Source organism: Sinocyclocheilus rhinocerous, unplaced genomic scaffold (genome assembly GCF_001515625.1).
Source record: "Sinocyclocheilus rhinocerous isolate Xijiao unplaced genomic scaffold, SAMN03320098_v1.1 scaffold892, whole genome shotgun sequence".
Classification (NCBI taxonomy): domain Eukaryota; kingdom Metazoa; phylum Chordata; class Actinopteri; order Cypriniformes; family Cyprinidae; genus Sinocyclocheilus; species Sinocyclocheilus rhinocerous.
This window is the reverse complement of record NW_015642825.1, coordinates 808,366-829,729: the sequence shown is the minus strand read 5'-3', so window position 1 is coordinate 829,729 and position 21,364 is coordinate 808,366. Positions and strand designations below refer to the sequence as shown.

At 39.9% G+C, this 21,364-nt stretch overlaps 1 protein-coding gene across 1 annotated transcript in view; it reads left to right on the top strand.

The window, feature by feature from the left end:
• The window catches only part of LOC107756680 (protein FAM13B-like), a 58,082-nt gene extending 40,805 nt beyond the window's left edge, over positions 1 to 17,277 (top strand). The window contains exons 10-23 of the mRNA XM_016573880.1: positions 2,446 to 2,549; positions 3,486 to 3,540; positions 3,631 to 3,733; positions 4,142 to 4,207; positions 6,356 to 6,566; positions 6,646 to 6,784; positions 7,781 to 7,862; positions 8,165 to 8,314; positions 8,752 to 8,972; positions 10,289 to 10,372; positions 10,468 to 10,563; positions 10,872 to 11,137; positions 12,366 to 12,467; positions 15,428 to 17,277. Of these exons, the coding sequence (XP_016429366.1) occupies positions 2,446 to 2,549; positions 3,486 to 3,540; positions 3,631 to 3,733; positions 4,142 to 4,207; positions 6,356 to 6,566; positions 6,646 to 6,784; positions 7,781 to 7,862; positions 8,165 to 8,314; positions 8,752 to 8,972; positions 10,289 to 10,372; positions 10,468 to 10,563; positions 10,872 to 11,137; positions 12,366 to 12,467; positions 15,428 to 15,551 (1,803 nt within the window). The 3' untranslated portion in view covers positions 15,552 to 17,277. The remainder of the gene's footprint in view (positions 1 to 2,445; positions 2,550 to 3,485; positions 3,541 to 3,630; positions 3,734 to 4,141; positions 4,208 to 6,355; positions 6,567 to 6,645; positions 6,785 to 7,780; positions 7,863 to 8,164; positions 8,315 to 8,751; positions 8,973 to 10,288; positions 10,373 to 10,467; positions 10,564 to 10,871; positions 11,138 to 12,365; positions 12,468 to 15,427) is intronic.
• The last annotated feature ends 4,087 nt before the right edge of the window (positions 17,278 to 21,364 follow it).

Sequence of the window (21,364 nt, the reverse complement as noted above, 5' to 3'; positions counted from 1 at the left end):
ATGTGCAGTGTTGGGGAGTAACTAGTTACATGTAACAGCGTAACGTAATGTAATTACAAGTAATGTAATTGTAATCCGTAACAGTTACTGAGAAAAAATGTGTAATTAAATTAGTTACTTAGGAAATGGTAACGATTACAAAGGGGTTACATCTGAATATTTTCACACACATACAGATTTAATTGATTTGTAAATTGCATTGACTGCTCTAAAATATGAGACACCAATGTTTAGGACACAGGATAGGACATGCTTATTCTATAACTGTTTTATTTCCTATTTGGGTTTATGTATATGCTTTATTTTTTATTTTTCCAAGGCATTGTTAGATGCCAGAGTTTCCTGTCATTGCTATGCAAAGATTTGATTTCAAAAACAGTATCATTGCTATTAAACTATTTCTTGTTATGATTTTAAATGTGTTTAACCTCAGAAAAGAGGTGCTAAAGTCAGATTTTGTGGTGATTGTGCTTTAAAATGTAATTATAATCTCAATTCAAGTGATTTAAGGATTTTGAAAGTAATCACTGTTGGGCACTACTGTAAGGTTAACCCTGCCTGCTTTAAATGTTTGAAAATGATTAACAGTTGAAAACATTCGTTAGAAATTTACAAAAGTAATCAAATGTAATCAGTTACATTAATAAAGCAATTCAAATAGTTACACTACTTATTACATTTTAAATAGGGTAACTTGTAATCTGTAACCTATTACATTTCCAAAATAATCTTCCCAACACTGATAGGGTGTAAAGCTTGTCTGGATTTTTATTTATTTGATACAACAGAAATAAGAAAGCCAGAGGAACAGTGATTAGACTAGTAATTCTCAACTTAGCTAAAGCTAAAAACAGCTGAAAATATATATTTTTTTAAAATTAAAATTCAACCCCTCAGCAACTTCTTGTTTGCTTTGGAGAAGCTGAATTCACACAGCCTTGGAAAACCTGAATATTTGTGACCCTGGAGCACAAAACCAGTCACAAGTCGCTGGGGTATATTTGTAGCAATAGCCAAAAATGCATTGTATGGGTCAAAATTATCGATTTTTCTTTTGTGCCAAAAATCATTAGGATATTAAGTAAAGATCATGTACCATGAAGATATTTTGTACATTTCTTACTGTAAATATATCAAAACTTAATTTTTGATTAGTAATATGCATTGCTAAGAACTTAATTTGGACAAATTTAAAGGCGATTTTCTCAATATTTAGATTTTTTTGCACCCTCAGATTCCAGATTTTCAAATAGTTGTATCTCAGCCAAATATTGTCCTATCCTAACAAACCATACATCAATGGAAAGCTTATTTATTCAGATGACCCTTATGACTGGTTTTGTGGTCCAGGGTCACATATCATGTAGCCTAATTTTAAAAGGGTGATTGAAAAATTATGCAAATTAATAACATCTAAAAAAGCCATGGGCATTATGAATACACATATTTACTAGCTATGCTAAGCTCTGAAAACTTTTATTGGACAGAAATTGCAAGTAAGAAAACATGTTTTATCTTTATCCTTAGTCCTTATCCTGTAAAACACAAACAACTGGAAGAGTCAGGTAGATTCATTGGTTACAAAAAGAGCGTGGCTCCCTGAAGAACATTCAGCTCTAAACATTTCTGGAATTCTGAAATGTACTTATTGTTATTCAAATTATTTTAGAACGCACATAAATTAAAATACACTTTAAAAACAAAACTAGGGCATCCTTTGAATATTGTTGTGGACAGTGGGGGGCCTTAGAGTCGAAAAGGTTGAAAATCGCTGCATTAGACAATTTCTGTAGTCTACAGCTGTCCTTGAAAATGTTTAGTCTTTCTGTTATCAGCAAGGTCTGTAATACCTCCTCCTCAGCAGAGTGAGAAACAAGGGCCTTCCTGTCAGATAAACAGACCATCATCTGTTCTCAGAAGGCGCAAGCAATCTTCTCCCGTTTAACACCGTGCTGGAGCGAACGAAACATTTCAGATAAAACACTTTCATCAAGTAGCTAATTAAGTAACGACATGAGGCTGGTTCAGAAGAAGAGCTGATGATAAAGGTGACTGTGAGGTGTAATAAAGTGACGAGTGTGTCTGGGGTCTCTCTGGGAGGCTTCTCTTCCCTCCACACGTACGTGCCTAAAGATCTTGTGGCCTGGCCACAGGTTGGGAACATATGAACTGGGTCACCTTCTTTTATTAGCCGTCCCTGAGGAATAACAGCGCCACCAGGTCGACGCAAACACTCCCCCCCTCAGAGAGCCACCCCATTCCTCAATGTTATCAGCTGCCAACCTTGAGACACAGTCATCAGTAAACACACACAAGGCCTTGATAGGTTTGAGTGTTCTGATGGCTTCGAGAACATTTGGCATTGTGCATTATCTCCAGTGTAATCTTTTTCACTTGTAAACCCATCAGTACAATCACTGGTAATTACTCTCCTTTTCCCCGCAGGAATCTCAAGGCTCTCAGCTCAGCAGCCCTGTCACGGAAGAAAGTTCTGGGATGGACCTTGACACGGAGACTCTCGTAGACGCTGAGAATCTCAGCACAGAAAGGTTCGATTGGAAGCATTGAGATGCGCTCACAATTAGAGTTTGCACATTTTTGGAAGGAGAAATCCTCTCATTTCATTAGGAATCCATGCATCTGGAATTGTGCCATTCATAATTTCCTCATGCAGATTTCTCAGAAAAATCATCTTTAGGCCTACGTGAATGCAAATGCTTCTAGCTACTTTCAATATCATGTTGTTGCATTCAAGAATGTGCCACAAGTATGGGCCAAAATTATTATCTTTTATAGTCAGTTTTCAGGCTAACTGGTTTAGTAAATACAATAGCACGCACTGCTCAGTCTGACATGCCTGAATAATATTTTTAGTGGCATGGGCATTTAAGTGGCACAGATATTTTGCCCCCTTGATCGCAGGCACGCAAGAACAAGTGTTTATAGTGACACATCACGCTTGAATGCACTGGCCAGGCATTCGCATCTGCGTTTGTGTGCTCACGTGGAGTATATTTCTGGACTTCGGCTGCTTTACAGCCCATTAGTGAAAGAAAATACTTTTCTAATGAAAAGGCTGATTTTAAAAGCCTCCAAGAATAACGTTTTACGAGGAACATACAAAATTGTTCTGTTCTTTTAATGGAAAATAATAATAGAAATGTCTAGTTAAATAGCTTTTAAATGTCAAATTGTGTTTTTGTAAAACTTTTGTAAGCCTGATACACCTTACATCTGATAAGCGAGTGTCCTAGATTCCAGAGTCACAGTCTGTTAGCCTGTATCGGATGTGTGGGTGTTACTAGTAAAGTTTCGATACACTTTAAGCTGGCCATAGTTTGCCATCCTTCCTGAATTGTCTTCGCTTATTTTACGCCCTTATTAATAGACTTAATATGACTAGGCTCTATAATTGACATGTGTGAAGGGAACAGATCATCACCTCACTGTAGAGTTCATAGTCATTTGTTTCTATCTTCACACAGACTGGAGAACTACCCAGACAATGAGCAGATGGACCAGGCTGATGAGTGTATTTGTGTGAGTATATTTGTAAAGCACCAGGATTCTGTCTGTTTTTCTACACTGCAAGACTGAAGCATCTAATCAAAGCCCTTCAATGACTCGCAGGAGCCCGGAGACTGTGACCTGAATGCTAATACTGAGTCCACAGAGCCAGCCAGCGGCCCTCAGTCTTTGACCAGGAGCATTTTCTCAGACAGTGAACAAGAAGGTAACTATTTCTGTTATTTCTCTATAAAAGATGATAAGTCACACTGTATGAACTGCTAATGTTTCCTTTGAGCAAAAAATTGGTCCCTATGCAAAAAATGTTTACTGCCCTTTGAAACTCAAGAGAGATACATTTTAATAGACTACAGAGCTAAAATAGGCAAAGTAAACCATTATTATTCATAAACCACCAACATACACAGTTCTGTTTTCTCATGTAGATGTATGTAAATCATAAATATGGTTCATGTGGTCTGAGTTAATGCTAGTTATGACTCATTTGTATTTCAGCCATAGATCCACAGCATTACGTGTGTGTGTGTGTGTGTGTGAGAGAGGCTTATAGCTCACTGCACTCTCCTGTGCTATCTCTCTCTCTTTCTCTCTCTCTCTGCCCATGCCTGGTCAGAATCATGCCCCATCAATTTCCCATCCATTGACTTCACATGTATGCACCTGCAGAGAGAAGGGAGTGGTAAGTAGCATCTCCACAGCCTTCCCCTTAGGGCTGTCGCGGTGAGGGAATTTCCCTTGCAGTAATTTTGAGTGGCTCAATAGCGCAGTATGCGGTATTATCGCCATACATATATATATATTTAAAAAAAAGTGAAAAGAAAGTGACGTGACATGTGGCCAAGTATGGTGACCCATACTCGGAATTAGTGCTCTGCATTTAACCCATCCAAAGTGCACACACACAGCAGTGAACACACACACACCGTGAACACACACCCAGAGCAGTGGGCAGCCATTTATGCTGCGGCGCCCGGGGAGCAGTTGGGGGTTCGGTGCCTTGCTCAAGGGCACCTCAGTCGTGGTATTGAAGGTGGGAGAGAGCGCTGTACATTCACTCCCCCCACCTACAATCCCTGCCGGTACGAGACTCGAACCCGCAACCTTTGGGTTACGAGTCCGACTCTCTAACCATTAGGCCACGACTTCCCTATATATATAAAATTTGTGTGTATGTGTTGCGATATAACTAACGAGGTCATATTCAGAAGACAATGAAACCACTGCGGTTTGCTCGTCAATAGCGCGGTATTGCGATATTGCGGTTATCGCGACAGCCCTACTTCCCCTGCTTGTCCATCGCCCGCTGCTCCTCTCAGGCTGTTTTCACATTTGTTTCGAACCCGAGTTTGACTCTGCCCCCTCTTCTTTCCCCCACCGCCACCTTCTCACGCTGGCTTATTTTGACCTCGAACGACGGTACGCTTTCAGCATCTACCACAGAGTTCCACCGTGAATAGGCACTAAAAATGTAAAGCATTTTTGGCTTGCTGTTATTGTTTTTCTATCAAAACTGCACCCAGAACAACACTTTTGGATGCACTTGTTGCTTGCCAAATGCGATTTCTTCCAAGTCAAGTATCAATTTGGAGGCCCAAATGGAAATTAGCCTTTTCTGCATTTTTCCACCTTGATTTTAGTGGGAAATCTGTGGAATTTCGCAGAAGGGATTTAAGTGTGATAATGCATATTGAACGAAAGTAAGAGTATTAAATTTACTGGTAGTTGACTTGTAGTGTACTTGTACAAAAGCAGTTCACTTCTGCAAAATTAGGACGGATTGCTTTCATACAAATGACCTGTTCAAATTAAGTACAATAACTATAACGTTTTAGTAATCGTAGTTCACAGCTATAACGATAATGACAGAGGAACAATATAGTTGGAATCACATTCAGAATTTTTTTTTTCCAGCTGATCAGAACATACCCGACTTTAAAGAGCTTAAGCATTTAAACCAGCGGGAGACAACAAAATTACAGTGTGCTTATAATAAACAGAATGTTATCACCCATTGATGTGGACGCTAACGTAGTTATTATTGTTATAGTTATCTTTATAGGTATCATTTTGGTTTGCAATCCACATAAATTCACTGTTCCCCAGATCCCCATTTTCTAACAGAGCCTAGCATTCACACCAACCAAATTCACTTCTGACGTCAAATGGACTGAAAACGGCTTCAGGTTCAGAGACTCTGACTAACCCTTCGGCTCCTCACATGCACCCAGTTGGTCCTGCTGACTCCCACTATTTACCATCTGCCATCAGCAAATGCATCAGCTTTCTCCTAATTAACCACCATGTCAGACATCTAGGCAATGCACATTTGATCGGCTAAGTTTCCACAGCAGGCCCCGGTCCAGTACATTCTCTGCCCTCTCGGGTCAACGTGACTTCTGCTCTGAGCATGATTCCCTGCATCGAGCACGATAAACAATGGCTGCTGTCATTGTGGATGTAGCAGCAATGAAGCTCTTTAAATACTTTGGCTTTAGAATCTGTGTGTGAATGCTTGACTGAGTGGATGACGTTCAACTGTGCACTATTACCCAGAAGAGTCACCCGCCAAATAACACAGTGCTCGTCCATTTCCACGAAGCGATCTGAGAAAGTCTTTGTTTTCATGCGCTGTATGGCTCGCCCACTATGTGTCAGAGCAGCTCTGATTTCTGCGCACCCGTTTAGACTTTGGGTTTATATCACAAAGCAACACAGGCCTGTTGTGAACTTCTAACTCTGTATTGAAGTGTTTGCGATTAAACTGTTGCGTTATGGTGATGATATTGGTTTTTATGGCAGTGTATGTGTCTGTGTGTCTTTGGCGCAGACCCTGTGCCAGTTTTCATGTCATGGCAAGAGGAGACCGAGTCAGGGGAGGCCCAACTGTCTCCGCTGGCGGGCTGCATGATGCCCCCACCTCTAGAAGAAGATACTCAGCCGCTACTGGCCCGGCGGTTTCTGGAGTTTGGCCACAGTCAGCGGTTCTTGCAGCAGGACCACAATGCTACATCCTCCACCAAAGCTTTGCCCTGTGGGAGGTGAGCAGAGAGACCACATGCACTTACGATTGCTCAGATGCACTGACAGCCAAACTCACGCTTGCGTCACGTCTCACAGGCCTCGCCGTGCTTCCCTCCCTTCCAAAGACAGTTTGAAGGGAGACACCGTTTCCCAACAGTTCACCAAGAAACTCCAGAACCTCAAGAAGAAGATCAAGCAGTTTGAGGAACAGTTTGAAAAAGAGAGAAACTACAAGGTTAGAATGATATACACTACTGGTCAAATGTTTTAGATCGGTAAGATGTTTTTGAAGTAGTCTTTTTCGCTTACTAAGGCTGCATTCATTTGATCCAAAATACAGCTAAAACAGTAATATTGTGAAATATTTTTACAATTTAATCAATAAAATACAATAAAATAAATGTTTTCTATTTGAATATAGTTTAAAATGTAATTTATTTCTGTGATGCAAAGCTGAATATTCAGCATCATTACTCCAGTCTTCAGTGTCACATGATCCTTCAGAAATCATTCTGATATGCTGATTTGCTGCAATTTTCTTCAGGATTATTTGATGAATAGAACAGAATTATAAAGTCTTTGAACTCTGCTGAATAGAAGTAAAAAGTAAAAATCCCCCCCCCCCCCAAAAAACCAAACAAACAAAAAAAAAGCTTTCCATTTCAGATAAATGCTGTTCTTTTGAGCTTTCTATTCATCAAAGAATGGTGAAAAATTGTACACAACTGTTTTCAACATTGATAGTTATAATAAATGCTTCCTGAGCAGTAAATCAGTATATTAGAATGATTTCTGAAGGATCATGTGACACTGAAGACTGGAGTAATGATGCTGAAAATGCAGCTTTGCATCACAGGAATAAATTAGATTTTAAAATATATTCAAATAGAAAACAGTTATTTTAATTTGTAATAACATTTCACAAAACCATGCTGAGTTTGCACATTTTTCAAAACCATTACTGCTTTTACTGTATTTTGGATCAAATAAATGCAGCCTTGGTGAGCAGAAGAGATCTTCTTAAAACCGCTCTAAAACTTTTGACCTGCAACACTATATTTCTCAGAACACCCTCGCACCCTACATATGTAGCAACATGCTGATGACTATTTAGAACACTCTAGCAACCATATAGCAAAACCTTTGCATTGTGACAAATGGCAAAATCCAGTGTACATCTATTGCCATGCACATTCTCAGTTAAATTGATATCACTGTTTGTCGTTTGCAGCCGTCTCACGCTGATAAGGCAGCTGATCCAAAGGTGCTGAAGTGGATGACTGACCTTACCAAAATCCGCAAGCAGCTCAAAGGTAAGAGTGGCTGTGTGGGCCAGGGGAGCGATATGGGTGTGGAGTTTCTGATAGTCAGTGTCAGTCTTGGTCCGGGCCTGCCTGGAGAAGTGCACCTTACACTGCATGTCTGTAGAGGCTCTGGGGCTCTCCCTCATGGGAACACCCTCATACTCTACTGGAGAGCCCTCTGCTCAATGTGTTTGGCCCCCCACACTTCCCATCATCCATTTCCATTTGATGCCCCCCATCAGAGGTGCACTGTCGTATAAAGTCTCTCTTTCTCTTTAACTAAATCTACTCGGGATGGCCCGCATCGGCAGGACGACAGCACCTCTTACCCAAAGGTTCCCTGAGGCACCCGGCCGTGCTTCAGTCATACAGACGCCACTCGTCCTCTTCCTCCGTCCCGAACACACCCCATTTTACACTGTCACGCCCCCTCAATGCCTCTAGACAGGCGCCCCACTTCTGTAAGTACACTTAAGCAGCAGTAAGTAGACTTGAGTTTGACACTCTCTGCTCTCCTCTCTCTCTGTTTCTCTGACCGCAGTCTCGCAGACACTTTCCCCCTACGGGACGCTCTCAGCCACATGTCTCAGCTTCTTTAATCATCTAAAGTGTATGTTTATGAGGAATATCATATCAGGTTCAAGGGCTCACAGGCTGTTCTCAGTCACCAGGCCTGTGTTTCCAAAATGCTTCTTTGGCCCTCTGATAGTGTACTTTGTGAGGTCGTCAGTGCACTACTGATGGACTTTTTCATAGTTTGTGGTAATGCTGAGTGTGGTCGATCACTGACCTTGTATTTCTTTCGGTTGGTGTGGTCTACTCCATCCTAAATGTCTGCGGCGACCAGCAAACCTTCTGGTCTCTTAAATCTGTCTTTGTTTTTGTCTCTCTCACCCAGATGCCAAACACAAGGCTGAGAGTGAGCTGACTCCACAGACGCGGCCACGCAGTAACACTCTGCCCAAGAGCTTTGGATCCACACTGGATCAGTCGGCTCACGAGGACCCTGTGGAGAGTGAGGCATGGGGTCACCGGCCCACAAGAGAAGAGACGCTGGAGCTCCTTCAGCACTGCATCCAAACAAAGAGAGCCGAGGACGGCTGGCCAGAGGACGTTAGAGTGAGTTCCAGCTTCTTAAACTTTCATTTGCAGCTTTGATGTATTACGAACTGATATAATCTCAGACGTTGTCAGGAAGTTAGATTTGTAACATCTAATGGCTAGAATACATTACGTGACCTGTGCACAGATTTTTGCCCTGATTTACAGTCTGGATGAGTCAACGCTAGTTAAAAGTCACAGCTGGTCTACAGATTTTGGGCTGCTGGGTTTGACAAATTTCATAGAAAATTAATAGTGTGTAATGGGCAGAGACTCCAATTTTGGCTTCAGACCATGATTCCATCCAGTTCAAGGTTATCAAACCTGTAATTATTTAAGCAGATTTTAAAACGTTGTTTTCATGCATCGTGTGTCTCCTAGTAATGAGGCATACACTGCTGTTCAAAAGTTTGGGATCAGTAAGATGTTTGATGTTTTTGAAAGAAGTCTCTTCTGCTCATCAAGGCTGCATTTATTTGATGAAAAATACAGAAAAAGCAATAATATTGTGAAACATTATTGCAATTTAAAATAATAGTTTTCTGTTTTAATATTCTTTAAAATGTAATTTATTCCAGTGATGCAAAGCTGAATTTTCAGCATCATTACTCCAGTCTTCAGTGTCACATGATCCTTCAGAAATCATTCTAATATGCTGAATTATTATTTTTATTATAAATGTTGGAAATAGTTGTTCTGCTTAATATTTTTTGGAACCTGTGATACTTTTTTCAGGATTCTTTGATGAATAAAAGTTCAAAAGAACAGCATTTATTTAAAATAGAAATCATTTATAAATATAAGTCTTTAAGTTTTTGTCAATTTAACACATCCTTGCTGAATAAAAGCATTAATTTCTTTCAAAAAAAAGAAAGGATACAAAATGTACTGACCCCAAACTTTTGAACGGTAGTGTATATTGTTAGAAAAGATTTCTATTTTAAATAAATGCTGTTCTTTTTAACTTTTTATTCATCAAAGAATCCTGAAAACAAAACAAAAAAAATTAAGCAGCACAACTGTTTCCAACATTGACAATAAATCAGCATATTAGAATGATTTCTGAAGGATCATGTGACACTGAAGACTGCAGTAATGATGCTAAAAATGCAGCTTTGATCACAGAAATAAATTATATTTTTATGTTTATTAAAATAGAAAACCGTTATTCTAAATTGTAATAATATTTCACAATATTAGTTTTTTTCCCTGTGTTTTTGATCAAATAAATCCAGCCTTGATGAGCAGAAGAGACTTCTTTAAAAAACATTAAAAGTCATGTAGTTTATCCAGCCGTGATCTAATTTGAGAAGTTAATTTGTCACTCTTTACAGAAAATGACCAAGGAGCAGCTTGCCAGTGAGAAAACAGTACTGCAGAAGAACCTTCTGTACTATGAGGGAATTCATGGGCGCCCAGTAAGTGTCTCTTTCTCTCTCACACACACACACATACACACGCACAAAAACTTCCTCATGTATGCAGTGCTCTGACAAAAGTGTCTTTCTTGCAGGTGACCCGAGAGGAGCGCTTGATTGTGAAACCCTTGTATGACAGATATCGGCTGGTCAAGCAGATGCTCACCCGTGTCAGCATCACCCCTATCATAGTAAGGCACTCTGTTCCTCTTTTTTTTTTTTTACCACTCCCACATTAGCCTTTTGGGTATTTCGTGTTATGAATAATTTATAACTAATGTTTGCAATCTGAAACCTGAAAAGTCTGGAGTTTATAATGAATGCATATTCTAAGAATGATATTGAAAGTGGGTGAGATATGATAGGATTGTGAAATGAAAGCTGGCACTGCTTTCTAGAGCTGAATTAGGATCTAGTGTTGTTTTAGGATTGTATGGTACGTTGGCTAGACATTTAGCACAGAGGAAGCAGAATAACCGGACTCTCCTCTCTCGCACAGGCTTCTCCCTCCAGCAAACGGCGCAATCAGATGTTACAACCCATCATCGAGGGCGAAACTGCCCACTTCTGTGGTGAGATCGAAGAAGAGGAGGAGGAGGAGGGCAGGGGCCAGCAGGAAAATGTAGAGATGCAGAGCGAGGGTTTGGAAATCATCATGGACCCAGTAGCCCAGCCCAGCTCCCAGCAGCCCACTCAGGAGAACGTCCTCAGCTCTGGGAAGCTCAATCTTGATCTGCGTCTGTCCAGTTCCAACGCCTCCTCAATGTGAGTGTGGACCAGAAAATCTAAATTGATATTTACTTTCTTACGAAATATTCCTCGAACTGTATGGAGGTAGAATGGAAATGCTGTTCCATATTGATTTAAAGGAACAGTTCATCCAAATATGAAAATGTACTCACCCTCAGGCCATTTAAGGTGAGTTTCTTCATTGTAACAGATTTGGAGAAGTGTAGCATTCCATCACTTGCTCACCAATGGATGCTCTGCAGTGAATGAGTGCCGTCAGAATGAGAGTCCAAACAGCTGATTAAAAACATCGTAATCCACAGCACTCCAGTCCATCAGTTAACATCTTGTGAAGTGAAAAGCTGTGTGTTTGTAAGAAACAAATCCATCAAGACGTTTTTAACTTCAAACTGCGAAAAAGTCCTTTATTCATAATATTGCTTTCTCCCGTGAAAAAGTTGTCTGGCCTGAATCTGGAGAGAAATATGCACAGATCAAGCACTGTTGACAAGAGAAAACATGTCGGTGAATTTTGATGTGAAAGGACAACAGGGAATGGATTATTGTGTTGTTTTTATCAGCTGTTTGGACTCTCATTCTGACGGCACCCATTCACTGCAGAGGATCCATTGGTGAGCAAGTGATGCAATGCTACATTTCTCCAATTCTGATGAAGAAACAAACTCATCTACATCTTGGATGGCCTGAGGGAGAGTAAATTTCAGCATATTTTCATTCTTGGGTGAACTGTTCCTTTAAATCTGAAGCAGTGTTGAAGGCCTCAGTCTGGAATTACCCAGCAGGTCTTGGGTTGAAAGTGTAGCCTACACTGGCAGAAGTAATGAGACCTCGATTTCTACACCTTGATTTATGTGCATGCGTGTCTACACACATAGTTCCACACTTGATCAGGTAGGAGGAGCAATCGGCTCACGCTCTCATCATATGAGGTCTATTAATAGAACTTGGCAGAGACCTGAAAATCTCGAGCTGGATCAAGACGTAATCCTGTATGAAGGAAAACAACTGCACAAGCAGCCAGATCGAAGTCTCGCGTACTGTATTGGGTGCCGCCGAGATCCATGTCACCTTGTTACTAACTTTTACCGACCCGAGTTAACCTCAGAGCCGTGCTTTTGTCATGCAAAGTTTGTATCCCACTTAGGAGTGTTTTGAGTACACAGTTTTCTGTTGCTATAGTATCAGGAGAGTTACAGCTCCATCTATGAAAACCCAGCAGTTTAACACCACCTGTATCCCACAGGCCCGAGCTCCTGGAGCAGCTATGGAAGGCCAGGGCGGAGAAGAAGAAACTGAGGAGGACCATCAGAGAGTTTGAAGATGAATTCTACCAACAGAATGGCAGGTAGGCCTCCCACGTTCATTTCATCCGAGCGCGCAGAGGGGGCATGTTTTTGAGATTAAACACACTAGACGGAAGCCAGCGGTGGGCAATATTCTGCCTGAATTGGTAGATCAGTAGAAATGTATGATGTTTTCAAGCAGGGAACATGAAGTTCTTGTTCTAAAGCACAGAATTGTCCAGTCTTCTAAGCCTCGCCCTCTTATTGTCTGTATCGTACTTTCGTATTATGTCATCAGATTGAGTGAATTACTATAGAAATGATGCCCAATGTATAGATAGATAGATAGATAGATAGATAGAAGTCTCTTATGCTCATCAAGGCTGCATTTATTTGATCAAAAATACAGAAAAAAAATATTGTGTGAAATATTGTTACAATGTAAAATAACTGTTTTCTATTTAAATATATTTAACAATGTAATTTACTCCTGTGATGCAAAGCTGAATGCTCAGCAGTCATTACTCCAGTCTTCAGTGTCACATGATCGAGGTAGAATGGAAATGCTGTTCCATATTGATTTAAAGGAACAGTTCATCCAAATATGAAAATGTACTCACCCTCAGGCCATTTAAGGTGAGTTTCTTCATTGTAACAGATTTGGAGAAGTGTAGCATTCCATCACTTGCTCACCAATGGATGCTCTGCAGTGAATGAGTGCCGTCAGAATGAGAGTCCAAACAGCTGATTAAAAACATCACAATAATCCACGCCACTCCAGTCCATCAGTTAACATCTTGTGAAGTGAAAAGCTGTGTGTTTGTAAGAAACAAATCCATCAAGACGTTTTTAACTTCAAACTGCGAAAAAGTCCTTTATTCATAATATTGCTTTCTCCCGTGAAAAAGTTGTCTGGCCTGAATCTGGAGAGAAATATGCACAGATCAAGCACTGTTGACAAGAGAAAACATGTCGGTGAATTTTGATGTGAAAGGACAACAGGGAATGGATTATTGTGTTGTTTTTATCAGCTGTTTGGACTCTCATTCTGACGGCACCCATTCACTGCAGAGGATCCATTGGTGAGCAAGTGATGCAATGCTACATTTCTCCAATTCTGATGAAGAAACAAACTCATCTACATCTTGGATGGCCTGAGGGAGAGTAAATTTCAGCATATTTTCATTCTTGGGTGAACTGTTCCTTTAAATCTGAAGCAGTGTTGAAGGCCTCAGTCTGGAATTACCCAGCAGGTCTTGGGTTGAAAGTGTAGCCTACACTGGCAGAAGTAATGAGACCTCGATTTCTACACCTTGATTTATGTGCATGCGTGTCTACACACATAGTTCCACACTTGATCAGGTAGGAGGAGCAATCGGCTCACGCTCTCATCATATGAGGTCTATTAATAGAACTTGGCAGAGACCTGAAAATCTCGAGCTGGATCAAGACGTAATCCTGTATGAAGGAAAACAACTGCACAAGCAGCCAGATCGAAGTCTCGCGTACTGTATTGGGTGCCGCCGAGATCCATGTCACCTTGTTACTAACTTTTACCGACCCGAGTTAACCTCAGAGCCGTGCTTTTGTCATGCAAAGTTTGTATCCCACTTAGGAGTGTTTTGAGTACACAGTTTTCTGTTGCTATAGTATCAGGAGAGTTACAGCTCCATCTATGAAAACCCAGCAGTTTAACACCACCTGTATCCCACAGGCCCGAGCTCCTGGAGCAGCTATGGAAGGCCAGGGCGGAGAAGAAGAAACTGAGGAGGACCATCAGAGAGTTTGAAGATGAATTCTACCAACAGAATGGCAGGTAGGCCTCCCACGTTCATTTCATCCGAGCGCGCAGAGGGGGCATGTTTTTGAGATTAAACACACTAGACGGAAGCCAGCGGTGGGCAATATTCTGCCTGAATTGGTAGATCAGTAGAAATGTATGATGTTTTCAAGCAGGGAACATGAAGTTCTTGTTCTAAAGCACAGAATTGTCCAGTCTTCTAAGCCTCGCCCTCTTATTGTCTGTATCGTACTTTCGTATTATGTCATCAGATTGAGTGAATTACTATAGAAATGATGCCCAATGTATAGATAGATAGATAGATAGATAGATAGAAGTCTCTTATGCTCATCAAGGCTGCATTTATTTGATCAAAAATACAGAAAAAAAATATTGTGTGAAATATTGTTACAATGTAAAATAACAGTTTTCTATTTTAATATACATTAATTCCTGTGATGCAACAATTCTATTCATTTAAAAAAAACTGGGAAAAAATGTTTTGTACAATAATATGAAACAGCAGATCTGTTTTTAGCATTGAAAATAAATGTGTTTTGAGCAGTAAATCAGTATATTAGAATGATTTCTGAAGATCATGTGACACTGAAGACTGGAGTAATGATGCTGAAAATTCAGCTTTGATCACAGAAATTAATTACATTTTAAACTATATTCAAACAGAAAAGAGTTATTTTAAGTGTTTAATTTATTGTAATAATTTACAATAATGTTACTGTACTTTTACTGTATTACTGTATACTGTATCTCTTTAAACCAGGATTTTTTTAAAAATATTCTGATTAAAGACATTTTGCTTATATTGTCTTGATTTGAAACGAATCACAGCGGCGTTGTAGAACAGAAATCAGTTTTTATGTTTTTAACACCCTGGCTTGTCATCGCATGTTTTTGTTTTAACAGGTTGTTGTAATTTTCTTGATGATATTTTGCATAAGTCCGGGAAATCAGACACTGAGTGATAAGAGCCTCCTCTGACATTGTACCAGACAAATGTTACAATTGCTACTGTAAACACTTAGTACACCTGACCCTCCGTCAGATTCCGTTCAGTTCATACAACTGACATTGATCTACTGTAGAACAGCCATTAAGTAACCGTTAACTTGGCGCCGTCTCACCTGACACGACCAGTGGTTAAAAACGAACATAAACGCATCATGTTTTATCTTCATCATATCAGCATTGTATTTAAACAAAATGTTTTTTTCCCCCCCACAGGAATGTTCAGAAGGAAGACCGCATGCCTATGATGGACGAATACAAGGAGTACAAGCGCATTAAAGCCAAACTGCGGCTTCTGGAGGTCCTCATCAGCAAGCAGGATTCATCCAAGTCCATCTAAAGCGCCCCGTTCCAGGAGCCTGCACCATCTCAACATCCTGACGGTACTCCATCAACGTCAACCACTGGAGAAGAAGAAGAAACACCTGTCATCTAAAAAAGTTACCTACAGGAAGAACGAAGTTCCCTTGAGTTTGATATTCAGATTTTTGTCTTTCTTTTCCACAAGCTTTCTCATACTGAGAATCGTGCTGCGTTGAGTGATCGCATCAGTTCTACATGTATATAGACATCAAGCACTGAACTCTTCCTCAGACCACACAGATGGTCATCATCGTATTTCAACACCCACATCATACTCGTCCTCGCCCTAATTCATGCTCTTTAGAGGGTGTGATTTGGGTCCTATGTATGTATACTTGTACAGACTATACTATTCTGTATGTAGGCTTAAATATTTCAGTGTTTTTCTTGATTTCAACGTATTGGCACAGTGAATTATTGAGTGCAATTTTTTTTTTTTGCCCCCTGAGCTTTCGGTTACAAATCAGAGGACTCTTGTATCAAGCTGGTGCTCTTTTTTTTCTTTTTCTTTTTTGTAATGACACTTGGATCATCTGACTGGACTGACAAAAGCTAATCCAGCTGGACTGTCACAAACTCTTCCTGATTCATGTGTAAATGACTCATAGCTGTATGTCTGCATTCACATCGGTGATATACATCTGACTGACGATGATGTAATGAAAGTGAATATATATGCCAAACTGACACGTTAGATCACAGTGGTACATAGTAGATCATTTCTGATGCTATAGTTAGCATGAATAGATGGAGTTTGTTATTTTGTACGTTAATGTGTCCTTATGGGTTTTTCTCACCTCTGGACTCTTGGTTTGCCAGTGTGCACACATTCAACATTCAACTTCAGTCTGAACGCATCTGGTCATGACCAATAATGCTGGTAGTTAGAAGAACGTGATAATTAGATGACCCCGACTCCTGATGTGTGACGTACATGCTGTCATAATCATGTGTCATGTGACTTTAGGGCACAGGATGAGGTTTCCTCCTCGTGTCAGGAGTCAGCACTTTTCAGCATATCATCTGATCCGTCATGGTCACTTTTCAGCTGCCGGCTCATATCGTAACAGTATCGGCTTTAACATGCTGCTGGCATTGAGCTGAACTGATGATAAGGTCTTGGATCGGAGAGCTAGCGAAGGAAGGATGCGAGGATGGAGAGTTCTGCGGGTCGTCGGAGGTCAGATGAGCGTTTTGTGGCCGAGGTGGTCAAGTGTTTGATAGTGGTGAATGCACGGAAGGGATGTGTTCGTGACAGATGAAGGAGGTGATGGAGATTATTTGCACAGCATTCTGGGAATGCAGTCTGTTATGTTTGTTCCAGTTGTTTCTCGTGTATTCAAGCACTACTTGCACGTGAATGCTGCGAGTGCAGGTTGTTATCGGACGTGTTCTGGCCCATCTATCACTGTGTGGTGGTGTCCTTTTTTACGACCATTATTTTGTACTCTCGTTTTTTATCGTCTCACTTTCTGCAGTTATGCCATCTTAATGCCATGGTTGTTCCTCTGTATTAGTGAAGCCCCTGCTTTGTCCTGTTTTGTATAAGCTTGACAGTAGTAGGTTTGCATGGCAGAAATTTGTATTTCTATTTTTGTGCCATGAAAATGAAGCAATAAATAAGCATCGGGGCCTGTATCAGTGGAATGAGAGCCCTCCTCTATCCAATATGTGCATTTTCAATAAACAGCTTGTGAGAATTATTACCTGTTGTTCATGCCTTATTGTGCCTGTAGGAGTACTCCAAAATAATAAAAAAAATACCATAAAGAAACCACAGAAGAAGTACATAACAAAAGGTCCATTGTCAATAGTGTAGATGCATGAAGCACAGCTCACACAGAAGTCACTTTCAGACCAAGATCAATGCAGCGAGTCTGTGTGACTGACTTGAATGCACTGTGAAATCTGTGTGGGAAATCTTTTGTCCTCTCAAAATGTCTGATGGACTGCGTCTGTGAAAATTCAATAGATGGTAAATGTTGCTTGATTTCGCAAACTGGTATTTATTTCTGTATTCATTTTTGGGTTTTTTTGACTAAAAGCATAAAATACCATTTGTTTGCATTTATTTAGCAAACATGCTAAGTTCACATACTTGTTTCTCTGAAAAACAATGCTAGAGTCAGTTATTCTACTTCGAAATGTGCATTCAGTGTCGGAATGTCTGTTTTTGCTTTGGTCTGTTTGACTCCGCCTACTGCCAGTTTACCCTGGGTTGCCAGTTGGTGGAAAACAGCATATTGCAGCCATGGAAGCCAGCAAACGAAGTCAGAAATCGCAGATTCTACCCGACCTACACAGCCTCTCCATCCACCTAAAAAGCTCTGTGACAGGAAGCATATTAAACGCGGATAAATCAACTCGTCAGCTTACTCAACCTAGCAAGCATTGAGCATTGAGTCTGAGGAGAAGGGGCGGGAGAAACAACTCTCTCCAGTATTTTGAAATTGGACTGCAGTACCCATTTCAAACACCAGCAGTCAATAGTACATACTGCAACTTTAATTTGTTAATTAGTTATATTATAGTGTTTACTGCACTTTAAGTGTGTCCCTTAATGCACTCTTCTATGCCATTGTGTAGTATAAATAGTGCGAATAATGTTCACACTGAAAATTACAACAAAAAGTGCACCAGATTATGCACTTAAAACTAGTATAGGCTAGGGCTGGGCGATATAGCTAAAAAATGTATCAACGATATAATGTTTCATATCGTTTGGTATCGATAATTGAAATTTTTTATAACCTTTTTTAAAACAAAGCAATAGAATTTTTTTTGTACATTTAACAACTGTATTCTTTAATTTACTCAATTTATTGAGACAAACAATTTTTTTAGTTTGTTTTATCAGTCAAACACAAAATAAAAATTAAATATCTAATTTCTAATGTTTTATATGCAGATTAATTAGGTTAAACTTTTGGCTTGTTTCCAGAGGACGCAATGAGCAAAATAATGCAGCGCGCCGCATTAAATTGTCAACGCAAGGAAATAACTGTCTATAAAAAAACATGCATTACGTCTAAATTAACTCATATAAATCAAATATAATTTCATAAATTGCATAAACAATTATGAACAAAACAGCATCACGTATTGAATTGCTTGGTTTCGGTTTTAACCTAATCAAGATCTTCTAGGCATTGAGCTACTATATTTCTCTAATATTTTGAATGAATAACGCAGCAACTGCGCGTCTCGTGGGCTAGACTAACAAAACATTAAACTACAACGTCACTTACATCATCATCACTGCATCTCGTGGTCCACTGATGACGCTCCCCGAGGCACACCTAACATTGGTTTGTACTATTATTGCATTCAAATGCAAATGTTTATTTTAAATTCGACTAATATTAATTTTTTTTTATTCACAATCTCCTCATCACAGGCAGGCACAGCACTCATGTTCGTGTTTGTGTGAGTTGTCTGCTTCACTCATAGCACGTGCCTATATCGTGCACTATATCTAACATTTTTTTTATATCGTTATCGAACAAGGTGTACCGTCGATTAGGGTTGGGCGATATCTACCAAATTGGCATGGGACGATGTCTACAGTGAAACAACGTGATGGACGATGACATCGGGGGGTGGGGTTAGGGGTGTGCCCGAAGCGTGAAACAAATAACGCGTTATACGGAGCCACTAAAAGGTTAGCCGCTTGCTAGCGGTAGCCTGTTGCATTACAGTACATGAAAGTTCACTTACCACATACACAGAGTAAGGAGAAATGTCTGATAGGACGATGGCGAATGATTTGCAGATCCTGGAATCACGATGCAAATTTAGGAATCACGATGTCAGCTTAACATCGTGATGTCTGTCAGCCATCGGCGATGGACGATGGCATCGTCTATCGGCCCAACCCTACCATCGATAAATATCGATACCGTTTTATCGCCCAGGCCTAGTATAGGCAATGTTTTTCATAGTTTTTTTGTTACACTGGTTGAAAGTCTCTTCACATCTGATAGCAATCAATACATGTTCTAAATTATATCAAAATCTTCTGTGGAGGCTTCAGGACCATAAAATGTTCGTCCAATCATTACATTCGGTCCGAATGCACCTGCCTGGTCAAACTGCAGAGAGGGCGTGGCTTCTGTTCAGTGTTGAGCAGGTGTGGGAAAAGAAATTCAAATTCCGTAACAGAAGTGCAAGCAAACGTTTGAAAATTTGTCGGAATACACAGAGACAGACAACGGGATAAAACCTGGGTAAACATTATTGGCAGTGTTTTTACAAGATGTAGGAATCTGATGTTTGGCTTTTAATCAATAGCACGGTATTTTCATCAGAAATCATCACTCTACCACGGTACGTTTTTGTAGGTGACATTACGTGATTAAACATGTTATTTGAACCTGTATCATTTGCCAAATCATAAACGTATGATAGTTTCTGAATTCCGCTGAAGCTGCGGCAGCTAGTGTTGGTTAGCTTTCGATAGCTTTACTGCAGCGATTTCATAACAAAACCAGCATTACTGTCGGACCAAACACCTCTGACGCGAGCAGCAAAGAAATTTAAACACAATCCAAAGCAAGCATGCGTTTGTCATCGCCGTGTTGAGAATAAATACCTGCGTTTATTCCCTCCTCATCGATCACTAGGCGACTATTTAACCAAACAAACCCGACTCACAGGAACAGCAATCTGTGTAAACCATAATAAAACATCTTAAAATTGACTTATTTTAATGCTCGTCGAGTTTCTAAGATTTTATATTTTTGGAAATTATTGCAAAATTAGATTATTCACGTTTTTAATACTGAGATTCAAGATTTTATGTATATTTTTAAAATATATAATTCAGTGCGAGTTATTACGACTATTTACTTTTTATATTTCCATTTAATATAAAACATATTTAAGTGACTTACATTTTAGACACAATATCGCCTGTTTTTGCTCAATTTTGCCAACGAAAATAGTTCCAAACAAAGATCACAGCACTGTTTTGCGTCTCTGAGCAATGGATGGTGTTTACTTATTGAACGAATCAGCGTTTTGAACGAGTCGGTTGAATAAATGATTCAGTGATTCACTCATTAAAGGGGTCATATGATGCGATTTAAATTTTTCCTTTCTCTTTGAAGTGTTACAAGCTCTTCGTGCATAAAGAAGATCTGTAAAGTTGCAAAGACTAAAGTCTCAAATCCAAAGAGATATTCTTTATAAACGTTAAGAGTCAACCACGCCTACCTAAAACGGCTCGTTCTAACACGCCCCCACATGTCTACATCACTATGTGGGAAGATTTGCATAACACCGCCCAAATGTTCACACAAAGAAAGAAGGCATAACTTTTATTCACGCTGTAGTATTGTTGTTGCATAATGTACAGTATGTGGAAAATAATGTGTTTTTTTTTTACCTTAAACCGCATAAACACATTTCATTACACCAAATACACAAAATAATGTTCTTTTTAGCAGCATCATATGACCCCTTAACACACGGTGCGTGCCAAACGCGACTAAATCAGCATACTATCATCTAAAAAGCATTGCAAGAATTAGATGTTTTGTTTCCAGTCAAGACTTGGAGAAACTTGTTCATGCCTTTATCACCAGCAGGGTGGATTGTAATGGTCTCCTCACCGGCCTTCACAAGAAGACTATTGTAATGGTCTCATCCAGAACGCTGCTGCCAGTATTCTGACTAGAACCAGAAAATCTGAGCATATCACACCAGCCCTCAGGTCCTTACACTGGCTTTAGACTCGTTTAGAAATCACTCAGTGGTCTAGGACCTAAATACATAGCAGATATGCTCACT